Genomic DNA, 13,169 nt, shown 5'->3' on the forward strand with positions numbered 1-13,169 from the left:
TTAGAAGATTTAAATGGAAATCGATCTTAAGACTTCTACATCTAGAAAGCTGATGATATAAAGAAACAGTTTCGAGAAAGTCACCAAAGATGCTGTGGAAGACTGCTTAAGACTCAGAAAGGCAGCGGCTGCAGACAGAGAATCCTTTTGACTCCCATTCAGGATCAGAGAAGTCAGTGGTGTGATTTAAAAAAAAAAAAAAAAAAAAAAAAAAACCTTCAGATAAAGAACTAACAAGACTTCCAATTTCCTGACTGCCAGGTGTGAGAAAGCAAGCTGTACACGGAGGGTCAAAGATGATTCTGTAATTTAAACCTAGCCAGTAAAACAAGAATGACCTCGCGTATCGGGTCCGTTTCAGATTCCTGGGATACTGACAAACCACCACTCTCAGATGTGGAATTCCTTACCGACTGATTCAGCTTCAGCTTTCTTTTGAAAATTCCCTCTCCCCCTTTCTTTTTTTTTTTTTTTTTTTGGGGGGGGGGTGTTTTTGTTACTGTTTCTATTTTAACCTAAAAATGGTATCTTTTGGTAGACAGTGAACTAAAATCTAGAATTTGGTTCTTACCTCATTATTATCAGTGTGTCCCCCCAAAACATGATTTATTTTTGAAAAATTTAGTTCATATCTTCTACAATATTTGCTAAACTCTGTAATAAAAGTCCTTTTAAAATACCCTATAATTAGCACTTTGAGCATCTAAGAAAACTAAACAAGCATGTTTTGCTTTAGGGGAAAAAAAGAGAGATAGGAACAAGTTCCTCAAACCAACTTACAAATCCTCCTTTTCTTAGACAGAATCGCCCGGGGATGAGCTCAATACATACTCCACCATGCTAACGCCTAGTCCCCCACTCTCCGATCGTGGGGACAGTACAGAATTGACCTCACTGTTCACATGGAAACTCTGACCAGGTCTTCTCTGCACCATGATTGGCTGGGAAACTGAATGATCTACAAAAAAGATACACAAGCATGATACAGTGCAGCCAGAGGCTAAACAAATCATGAGTGATATCTCATGGGCAAATCAATGACTCGGAATCAGGAAACCTGCCATGGTTGTTGAGCTGAAACCTGCTATTTTATCTTTCACTAAATATGATATTGTATATACGTTAAGGAAATGGTACATGCTCCCCTTTTATCCAGAATAGTAGAGGAACACAGAAGTTCATGTAGTTGATTTACCTAAATAAGGGGGTAAGTTAATATTTAATTCTTTCAGGTAGCAGAATTTCTTTTTAATACATCTTACTGGTATGAAAATATTACTAAAATATTATTTTACTGCCCTTTTTAAGAACAACATAATTTGATCTGATGACTTGCTATTGTCATGAGTTTCATTCTTACATTGTGCTATACCACAGCACATCAGTTTTGGGGTTTTCTGTCTCCTTTCTGTCTGTCACTTCCTTCTGCTCTCAGGTATGTCTGCCTCTACAACTTCTGTGCATCCTTCTTCAGGGACAGTCTATCAGAAGAATGTCTGTGCCCAGTGACCTCATCTGGCACATTTACAGACAGATCATCCCAAACACGGTACACAAGGGCAATGGGAAAAAAAGAAACATGAACTTCAAATGGTAGGCATGGATTGGATTTTCTAATCCCATGTGTGCTGACAGCAGTACAAAACAAGAAGTTACAGCTGAAATCATGGTCAATTCAACTCGACCATTCCTCTATGGCTAGCACTTTGAAAAATACTGAAGATTTGCTTTTGTGTGAATTATGTTTAATAAATTACATCATATAAGCTCCTTAATGGCAGTTATACTACAAAACAGGACATTGCTTGACATGCTCATGTCACTGATGTAAAATTCATGATTGCCAACTGCTGAGGAAAGGAGCTCTAAGACAGGCATAAATCACAGTACAGATGCTAGATCTAGATTACCTGATGTTCCCCAGGCACTGTCTCGCCATTGATCACCCAGGAATATTCCTTTTGGTCCATCTTTGCTGGATTCATCTGTTTCCCAAAACTTTTTACCTGGCAAGAGCTGCTGCAAATTAAAAATAATAGATGCTTTTAAAGAATTCATAAAGGATGAAAGTACAGCAGTCAATACTTTCTTTTAGACAAGGGTACTGAAGATGCTCATTTGCCCTGAAGGTCTTTAATCAAAGTGCTGAGTACACAGCTGTGGTCTGAATACTACTGTACATTTGGTAAAAGTCACAGAGTGGCCTAAGGCAAAGTGGGAACACTGATCAAGTCATACAATAAAGACTCAGCTTAAATATCTAGAAATATTCATTTATCACATGCCAAGGTTTTTTAGGAGGAGTGAAAGGAACTGTATTGGTCCTGTTAAAATAACAACTTGCACTAAAGAGGATTCCTGTTGAAAAACAGTACCTAGACCATTAAATAGTTCTGCCTACATTACACAAAATTACTCAAGCTGGAGCTTGAACCCAGCTATAAATCCAACTAGGGAATACTAGAGGCAAAATTCACTACATTTATACACAGAGACTCTGCTAACTATGATTTTCTATGATTTTGGAAAGACAGAAAGGGCATTCCCCTTTTAATAGAGGTAAAATAAAATCTCCAAATATTCATTAATTTAAGAAATATTAGGAAATGCCTTTAAAGTTCATATATCATTCCATACTTCCTAGAAACTCAGACATCATCAGCCTTAACCCAATGAGAGCCTTATACTAGCTTAAACCAAAGAAATACATAAGACCCTTCAGGCAAAACAGTAGTTTTACACAAGATCAAAGCATTAGTGAGCAGGGTCACAAAGTAAGATTCTACTCAAATCCCATCACTCTTGGTTTCAGTCACCAGCTTCACTCACTGAAATATCTTACTTTTATGTTTCTTTTCAAATGCTATTATTCATACAAAGAACAAAAGTTTGAGATAGAATTTAACCACTGTTTTTGAGTATAAAAAGGGACACTGAAGTGCTGAATTTCTTGAAATGATTAAACTAGAAAGGAAAAAGTATTTGTTCTCCTCCTCAAAATTAAAGGTTTAACATTTCAATTTATAATGTACAACCCTACGATAATGGGAAAATAACTCATCTTTGCCCCACCAAAACAAATACTGACTTTCCAAATCTAATTTCTGAGTTTCTTAGCATAATTTTAATCTGCCCTTAAAAAGCCTTACAAATCGGTCTCATAGACATGGGGTTTCTACGTGGATCAAAGTAGTTTCCCATACAACTTTCTGTTCAGCATCTAATTTGTTATTTTCTAATCAAACAAGGTCATGATAAAAAGATACATTTTGGTCAGATATTTCACTGCACTGATGCCTAAATTTCCTTGAAGATGAGCAGGTGCAAGAGGCAGTCAATTCCCAGTATGTTCCTGGGGTCTGTTAACTTGAGGAGATTGGAAAAGGGGAGTGAAAGGAAGGGGGATGGAGACCAAAGAGGAGGGGAAGGAGCAAAGAGGGTAAAAAGAGAGCCCAGATCAAAGCTGAGAAACAGAGCCAGGCAGCACTGGCCTACAGAACTGTGATTTGGTATAGGAAATACTACTGAACTATCCTGGGCCTCATTCTCATTTTTACTGATTAAGGAAATTCTTCGTGATGATTAAAAACATTAGGGATAAGTGTCTAGCACAATGTCTGCCACAAAGTAGGTTCTCAATAAATGTATTCAGCAACATCACACCTAGGCACAACAGCTGTCAGGTTATAGAAGGGAGACTGCAAATTAATGTAAACTGTGTAAGAACAATTCAAGAATTCTATGTTAAACTTCTCTTTACTCTTGTCTCAAAAACTCACTCTCCAAAGATTACACAAGTAGGGTTTCTTTCTCTTTTGGTTGTACCTTTTCCAACTAACATTCTAAATTTTCTCTTCTATTTTGTAGGGAGCCCAAATCCACTACCTCTCTGCATACCAGAGGAAACAATGTCAACACCAGGGGCTCCTCAGTTTGTTTATTTACGTTCTACGTAACATAAAGAGTTCTACATGATTAAAACTATTCTTGTTCTTTAATTTTTGAACATTCACCCTTTACAGAAACTTGGAAATCTTTGCTGAAAACTCAGGGAACAGCTTCTAAAACTACTAGCCTCTATATGCAAATACAGATTCAAAAATTGTCGAAGTGCTTACTGAAAGGAGCAGCCTTGAGCTCAAGGCTTCAAAAATGACTTCTAGGGAGAGGTGTTGTGGTGCAGCAGGTAAAGCTGCTCAAGACACCTGCATCCCATATCAGAGTACCAGCTCCAATCTCAGCTGCTCCACTTCTGATCCAGCTTCCTGCCGACGCATGCTGGAAGGCAATGGATGATGCTCCTAGCACTTCTGGCCCTTGTTACCCATATGGAGACCTGAGTGGAATTCCTGGCTCTTGGTTTCAGACTGGCCCAGCCCTGGCTGTTGCAGGCATTTGAGAAATGGAGCAGATGAAAATAAATAGATCCGTTTTTTAATGACTTCTGAGATGTTGTCATCTTTCACTACAGCTTGCCAGATTGTCACAATATGCGAGGCCAGCAGTAGGTTGCTTCCCAGCTAAATTTTCCAACAACACAACACACATGAAGCAAAGTACTAATAAGGGGGAAACTCTCCTTCAAAGTAATACCAGCTGCAACAGTCTCTAATGAATACACAACAGAAAGCTCAAGTCTCTAGGTTAGATACCAACAGGCAACTGTTTCTCCCACTAGTACAATCAATATAAATATAAATCATAAACAGAGAGTTAGGAGCAGCTGCCTTAAAAGCAAACTTCACATGCTTATTCAATTGACTACTATCACCAAAAACAGCAGCGACTGAAAAAGCAAGTTTGGAAGAGATAAAGAAAGAGGTGGGTGAGAAGGGTGGCAGCATGGGAGGTGGGGCGCATTGGGGGTTGAGTTGCAAGGAGACTCTGCAAATTGGGATGAAAGCAAAAGACCGAACCAAGGTATGTTGGCAGAGACAGAAGGAAGCTAAGCAAAGCTCTTGGAGTCTCTGGGTCTTACACAGAACCTAACATTTCTCTTTCCTAAAACAAATTCACCTAACATTCCTTGATTATTGTGGAGAGCAGCATCTGAAATGACTTCTAAAAGCCTAAATCCCCTCCGTTGCCTGAGGGCTGGTCTACTGACTTGGTTCTAATAAGTAACACAAGATAAGTAGAGGGGATGTTATAAAAGACTGATTTCTATCTTACATTCTTCTCTCATGACCTCTTGTTTGTTCACTCTGAAGAAGACAGAGGCTACGATGTGAGCCTTCCTGTGGAGAGGTCCACATGGCATGAAATGAGAGAGATTTCTGGACAACAGTTCATTAGGAACAAGAACCTCAATCTAACAATGTGCAAAAACTAGATCCTGTCATTAGCTATAAGTGAGCCTGTGGAAGCCAACTGTTTCCACAGTCAAGTTCTAAAATGAATGTAGCCCTAGCTAAAATCTTGAACACCGTTTGTGAGGGACCCTTAACAAAACCATGCTTGGGTTTCTGACCTAAAAACTGTGATGCTACTGCAAAAGTGAGGTTGCCACTTGGGAGGTCCATGTCCTGTGTCAGAGTGCCTGAGTTCAAGTTCTAGCTATTGGCTTTATATCCAGCTTCCTGCTAATGAGCAATCTGAGAAGCAACAGATGATGTACTTAGGTTCCAGCCACCCACAAGAGAGACTAGATGGAGATCCAGGCTCCCGGATGTTGGGGATATTTGAGGAGTGAACCAGCAGGTGGAAGATTGATCTCTCTTTCTGCCTTTCTAATAAAATAAAAAAAATTTTTTAAATCATCATATAATGTCATTTTATGACCTAACAAGAGTTAATTAATACAACTGTGAGTATGTTAAAGTGTCTTCATATATTCAAAACATTTACTCAGGGGGCTGGTGCTGTGGCATAGCACAGGTAAAGCCACTGCCTGCAGTGTTTGCTTCCAATCCAGCTCTCTGCTATGGCCTGGAAAAGCACAAGACAGCCCAAGTCCTTGGGCCCCTGCACCTGTATGAAAGACCAAGAAGACGCTCCTGGCTTCAGATCGACGCAGTTCCAGCTGTTGTGGCTGTCTGGCAAGTAAACCAGTGGATGGAAGACCTCCCTCTCCCTCTCTCTCCCTCTCTCTCCCTCTCTCTTCTTCCCTCCCTCCCTCCCTCCCTCTCCCTCTCTCTCTCTCTCTCTCTCTCTACCTCTCTGTAACTCTGCCTTTCAAATAAATATATAAATCTTAAAAAAAAAAAAAAGATTTTTTTTCACAAAGCACTGTCAAATTTCTAATCTTGAAATTCAAGAGTTGAAAGTAAAATGCTTTTTGAATTTGGAAAAAGGTAATTGACTTTCTCTTAAAGCCAAAATGACCAGCTTTTTATACTCTGCAGAATTCAACTGGGACATGTTTAAACTTATGAAAGATTAGTTGCAATCACTTATTTTCAAGGGTCAACTCAAAGATGTCTAATTTTCAAATATGATCCTGTTTAAAAAAAAAAAAAAGGCTAGAAACTACTGCATTAGAAAACAGATGATATGTTACCCAAGGACTGTTTCATATGCAACAGTATGCCCCTGAAAGCAACGTCATCCAGAGCACTAGCTATAACATCTTGGCTCCAAACCCCTAGCATAAAGACCAGCAGTTGTGAAAACATTCAAGTAAACTACATCTAAATTCAACCATCAGAAAGGAACTAGTGTAAACAGAAAGTTCCAACTTACCCCATCCAAAACTTGGAAATAAATACTGTTTTCTGACAGGGGCAAAAACAACAGATCACAGTAGAGTTATACAAAGTTCACTCAAAAGTCAGTTTAGGCCATAAGAGGATTAAAAGATGACAATAGTAAAGAAAGATAATGGGAATTAGAAATTGGTCCAACAAAAGCAAGGGAAACTCAGAGAATCTAATTGAGGCAGTATTAATTCAGTTGGTTGTTGAGGGAGAGGGTAAATGATGAAAAGTCCATCCCTATAAAAGCAACTAATACACCAGGCTAGACAGTAGCTTGATTACAGCAGACACAACAAACATTTAATTTCCTTGGCTCTGCTTTTACCAAGCAACTTTCTTAGGAGAACTGACTTCTTCCTATACCCAGGGATGCTGACCACCAAACACAATTACCTTGTCCACAGGAGAGCTATTTCTCTTAACACATTAGTTTCTGTGGTTTTAGCCAGTGTGAGCCAATCCAGTAATCCAATCAGCTCAGAATCAATAGCAGGGGTCTTCATGAAAACCTGCAACTGAGAACCAGAGTTTGGAAGGTCCTGCCATTCCCAGCAACACAAAGGATCTTGTCCTTTTCCTCATAATGCCCCATTAAATGGGACTCCTACTAACATCTATTATCAAATCTTTGGTACAAAAAGCACACACTATTTATCCCACCCTGAACCATGGGTTTGGGGGGGGGGGAGTAAGTAAGCATATTCAAGAGGCTTCTGGAGAACACAACTGAAATTAAGCACTGGCTTAAAAAGCTGAGTTGAAGGGCCAGTGCTGTAGCATAGCGGGTGAAGCCACTGCCTGCAGTGCCAACATCCCATATGGGCGCTGGTTCAAGTCCTGGCTGTTTCACTTCCAATCCAGCTCTCTGCTATGACCTGGGAAAGCAGGAGAAGATGGCCCTGCACCTCATGGGAGATCCAGAAAAAAACTCCTGGCTCCTGGCTTCGGATTGACACAGCTCCGGCTGCTGTGGTCAATTAGGGAGTAAACCAGTGGATGAAGACCCCCCTCTCTCTCTCTAATTTTCAAACAAATAAATAAATTTAAAAAAAAACAAAAACAAAAACTGTGTGCATTCAAGCCTTCACTACTTTCTCACCCAGGAAATGAACTGCTGTGACATTAAATGAAGTCAAGATGGAGTACAACGCTAACTCACAGTAATCACAAGGAGTCAGTTCCAACCCTTCTTTAAGAGTAAAGGAGTTACCCAAGATCTCACAATACGGTTTGCCTATAAAATGCTCCCATGCACTAGGCAGCCACAGTGAGCACATCACCCAAGTCATTTTAGTAGGAATGTCATAAAATTAACAGCCCCAACTAAACGCTTCAAGAACCACAATTATAGCTTTGCAGAAACCACAAAGAAACGAGATGATTTAAGGGCTGCATTTGTTTGACCATATCACCATTAGTATTTCTCGTAGAGAAGTACAGTGAGGTTTTCCAATAGTGATAACACTGAATGGGCATTCTAACAACTCCTCTGTACTAAAGAAAAATAAAATATTAGATAATTAATTATGCATCCCATAGAGAGCTTCCTATCAGAGCAGAAATTAAATGTCTGAGTGCATTTTTTCATCATTCTCTTATTACAACAGAAGAAACTAACAATCCAGGGAAAGGACTTTTCTAAACTGACTGAAATGAAACAGTGTGGCTGAAGTTAGAGAGCTTTCATAAATACAATGAACTACAATGATATTGTTACTACTAAAGCTTTACACAAAAGATTTGCCCTGTCAAAAGTGAAAGTCAAGGGGTTGGAACTATGGCTCAGCAAGTTAAAGCCAAAGCCTGTAGTGCCACCATCCCATATAGGCACTGCATTTCCAATCCAGCTCCCTGATAATGCAACTGGTCCAAGTGCTTGTGTCCCTGCACCTACATGAGAAACCGAAACAAGCTCCTGGCTCCTAGCTTCAGTCAGGCTAAGTCCTGGCTATTTGCAGCCATTTGGGGAGTGAATCAGCAGATGAAAAATCCCTCTCTTTCTCTCTCCCTCTCTCTCTGCCTTTTAAATAAATCTTTTTTTTTTTTTTTAAAGGGTAAGTCAGGGGCCAGCACTGTGGCACAGTGGGTAAAGCCGCCACCTGCAGTGCCAGCATCCCATATGGGCACCGGTTTGAGTCCCAGCTACTCCACTTCTGAACCAGCTCTCTGCTATGGTCTGGAAAAGCAGTGGAAGATGGCCCAAGTGCTTGGGACCCTGCACCCATGTGGGAACCAGAGGAAGCTCATGGCTCCTGATCAGCCCAGCTCTGGCTGTTGTGGCCATTTAGAGAATGAAACAGCAGGTGGAAGACCTCTCTCTCTCTCTCTCTCTCTCTCTCTCTCTCTCTCTCCAAACCTCTGCCTCCCTGTAACTCTTTCAAATAAACAAATTATAAAAAATAAGTATAAGTCAATACCCTTCAAAGTGCTTTAAAAAAAGATAACTCCACCTATTCTTTGCTAGCAAAATTCTTTTGGAAGGAGCCTCAGAAAAAAATATATATGCATTTCTCAAGAATTTCTTGAGAATTTACTTCAATAACAACAACAAAAAACTTCAGTGAGGTGGGAAGGTTGAAAGAGCAGTTAAGACCCTGTTTGGGATACTCACATCCCACCCTGGAATCCATGTGGATCAGGTCTAACCTCTACTTCCAGCTCCAGTTTCCTGCTAATGTGTACCCTGTGAGGCAGATGATGGCTCAAGTAGTTGGGTCTCTGCAATCTGAGGAGGAGAACTGGACTGAGTTCCAGGCTCCTGGCTTCAACCTGACTCAGTTCTGGCTGCTGCATGCATTTGGGGAATGAACCAGCATATAGAAAACTACTCCACTCCTTCTTTTTGTCTCTTTGTCTCTTTTTCTCTTTGCCTTTCAATAAAAATTTTTTTTTGAATTTTAAGAAAATTCTACATTCAAAGTGTGTCTGTAAGACTGGCAGTTAAGATGCCCTGATCCTACATCAAAATGCCTGGGTTTCCCCTCTTCAGCCCAATTCCAGCTTCCTGCATGAGAATGTAGACCCTGGGGAAGGCAGAGGTGATGGCTCATGTAATTGAATTCCTCCTACCAAGGCAGGAGACCTGCACAGCATTCCAAGAAGCCAGCTTCAGTCACAGATACTGTGGCATTTGGAGAGTGATGTAGCACACAGGAGCTCTGTATGTTTCTCTGCTTCTCAAATAAATCTCTTTTTAAAGATTTATTTATTTATTCGAAAGAGTTACACAGAGAAGGAGAGGTAGAGAGAGAGAGAGAGAGAGGTCTTCCATCTGCTGGCTCACTCCCCAGATGTCTGCTTCCTCTGGGTCTTCCCACATGGGTGAAGGTGCCCAAGCACTTGGGCCATCTTCCACTGCTTTTCCAGGACATAGCAAAGAGCTGGATCAGAAATGGAGCAGCCAGGACTCAAACCGGCGCCCATATGCAGGTGCTGGCTTTACCCACTATGCCACAGTGCCGGCCCCTCAAATAAAAATTTTTTAAGGTTTACAAGGGAGCTGGCATTATGGTCTACCAGATTCAGCACCCATTGGGATGCCCACATTCTGTATCAGAGTACTGGTTCCAGTACTAGTTCTTATGCTTTCAATCAAGCTCTCTGCTAATGCGGTTGGGAAAGCAACAGAAGATGGCACAATGCCACCAATGAGAGACCCGGACTGCAGTCCTGACTTTTGGCTTCAGCTGGGTAAGCCACCTAGCTCCAGCTGTTAAAGGCATTTGAATAGTGAACCAGAGGATTGGGTACAACTCAAGGGTACTCTTTCTCAAATTAAAAAAAAAAAAAATTAATAAAAAATATGTTTAGGAGCCAGCATTGTGGCACAGCAAGCAAAGGTGCCACCTGCAATGCCATCATCACATATGGGAGCCAGTTCACATCTCGGCTGTTCCACTTTCAATCCAGCTCCCCACTTTGTGCCTGGGAAAGCAGTGGAAGATGGCCCAAGTACCCAACGAGGGAGATCTGGAAGAAGTTCCTGTCTCCTGGCTTCAGCCTGGACCAGCCCTGGCTGTTGCGGCAATTTGGGGAGTAGACCAGCAGATGAAAAATATTTCTGTATGTCCCCTTCTCTCTCTGGAACTTTAAATAAATCTATTAATTTTTAATAAATAAAAGTTTAATAAATCTCTTTAAAAAATTTCATGGTGTGCTACATGTCAACTTTTCACCTATTTTAAAAGACAAAGATGAAGACAGACAGGCATTGATCTTTCAGCCCTTGGTTCACTCCCCAAATGCCTCTAACAGTCAGGAATGGAATCAGTGAAAACCAGGAGACTGGATATGGATCCAGGTCTCTCACATGGGTTACAGGGACCCAAATACTTGAGCCTTGCTTTGCTGCTTCCCAGGATATGAATTATTAGGGAGCTGGCTCAGAAGCAGAGGAGCAGGGCATGAACCAGGCATTCAGATATGACATGCAGGTGTCCCAAGCAGATTCTTAACCACTACTCCAAGTGCTACTACCTCAAGCCAAGTATTTTAAGTTAAAAATAATCAAAGTGTAGACTTTGTCAGAGTGGATTGGTGCTACTCCTTGGGACAACCATATTCCACAAAGAGTGTCCCACACCGAGTCCTGCATCTGCTTCTGATCTAGCTTCCTGGTAATGAGCCTGAAAGGCAGTAGGTGATGCCTCAAGTACTTGGTTCCCTGCCACCCACATGGGAGGCCCAGATGAAGTTCCAAGCTCTTGGTATTGGCCTGGCCCAGCCCTGGATGTTATGGGCATTTGGGGAGTGAGCCAGTGGGTGGAAGATATCTCTCTCTTGTGTCTTGTGCAAAGATCTCGTGTTAAGTTTTCATCTTCTCTTTCAGCTAAGAAATATATTTAGGGCCAGCATTGTGGCACGGTGGGGTAAGCTACCACTTGCAACACTGGCCTCCAACATCAGAGCACCAGTTTGAGTTCCCTGCTTCACTTCCCCATGCAGCTCCTTGCTAATGCACCTGGGAAAGCAGTAATAGCCCAAGTACTTGAGACCCTGCCACTCACATGGGAGACCCAGATGGAGTTCCAAGCTCCTGGCTTTGGCCTGGCCATTTGGGAAGTGAACCTGCAGATAATGTATCTCTTTCTCTACACTCAGATTTTAAATTAAATTTTAAAAATCTTTAAAAAAGAAAAAAGAAAAGAAATATGATCTACCAAATCCTCTCTTCCCATTTAAGTATCTACTCATTAAGGAAGTATCTGGCATTCTTAACCAGGTAATGTATACTTGGGTATAAAGATAATCTTTAAATGTTAAAATATTTTCATTTTGTTTAATTCAAATGACAAAAGCTGCCGTGATTTTTTCATATTTCTTAATTAGATGTCATTTAAATTTGGTATATAGTAATTACTGCTTTATATTTTTATTATGGCAAATGGTTATTACTAAAAACAAATTTCCATAATAATAACCTCTTATAGGCCGGCGCTGTGGCTCAATAGGCTCATCCTCCGCCGGCACACCGGGTTCTAGTCCCAGTTGAGACACCGGATTCTGTCCTGGTTGCTCCTCTTCCAGTCCAGCTCTCTGCTGTGGCCCGGGAGTGCAGTGCTTGGGCCCTGCACCCGCATGGGAGACCAGGAGGAAGCACCTGGCTCTTGGCTTCGGATCAGCGCAGTGCGCCGGCCGCAGCGCCATTGGGGGGTGAACCAACGGCAAAGGAAGACCTTTCTCTCTGTCTCTCTCTCTCACTGTCCACTCTGTAAAAAAAATAAATAAATAACTTCTTATAAATATTTATTTTGGTTGAATTCTAACATACTGCTTTTTAAAAATGACAAGTGAGAGCCACCGCCTGCAATGCTGGCATTCTATATGGGCTCCAGTTTGAGTCCCAGTTGCTTGACTTCAGATCCAGCTCCCTGCTAATGTGCCTGGGAAAGCAGTGGAAAATGGTCCAAGTGCTTGAGTCCCTGCACTCATGTCAGAGATCAAGATGAAGCTCTGACTTCAGGCTTTGGCCTAGCCCAGCCCCGTCCACTGTGGCCATTTAGGGAGTGAACCAGTGGATGGAAGAACTCTTTTTCTGTCTCTCCCTCTAACTCTGCCTTTCAAATAAGTAAAATAAAATGAAAAGTTTAATTTTTCCACCTAATTATATTTTTGCAGTATATAAAATTTAGCTGCTTTTTTTTTTCCTGTATTAAGCACTTTTGATAAGCACTGTTAATGTAATGCAAAGCTAAGGATGAAATCACACGAACCACTATGCCTACCCAAGATGAAATAATTTAACCTTCCCTTCAACATCTGAAAAGCTGAATCAATTACAAGGAATTTTAAAAGTGTAGGACAGACTGATAAACTTCATAACCCACTACAGTTAAAAGAAAGAACAGTAACCGGCCAACAAAGAAATGAACCTAAGACAAGACTGGTCAAGGAATTCCTGCAGAAGGGAAAAGAACAGCACGGGCAAGACAATGGAAAGGATTTTCTGCAGCCATCCAAGACAGAAATGAAAGC

The 13,169-nt window shown here is 41.1% G+C and overlaps 1 protein-coding gene across 1 annotated transcript in view; it reads right to left on the reverse strand.

The window, feature by feature from the left end:
- PUM1 (pumilio RNA binding family member 1) overlaps positions 1-13,169 on the reverse strand; it is a 154,721-nt gene that overhangs the window by 87,955 nt on the left and 53,597 nt on the right. The window contains 3 exon segments of the mRNA XM_062190831.1: positions 781-803; positions 806-958; positions 1,911-2,019. Coding sequence (XP_062046815.1) covers positions 781-803; positions 806-958; positions 1,911-2,019 — 285 coding nt within the window.

The sequence above is a fragment of the Lepus europaeus genome, chromosome 5 (assembly GCF_033115175.1).
Source record: "Lepus europaeus isolate LE1 chromosome 5, mLepTim1.pri, whole genome shotgun sequence".
Taxonomy (NCBI): domain Eukaryota; kingdom Metazoa; phylum Chordata; class Mammalia; order Lagomorpha; family Leporidae; genus Lepus; species Lepus europaeus.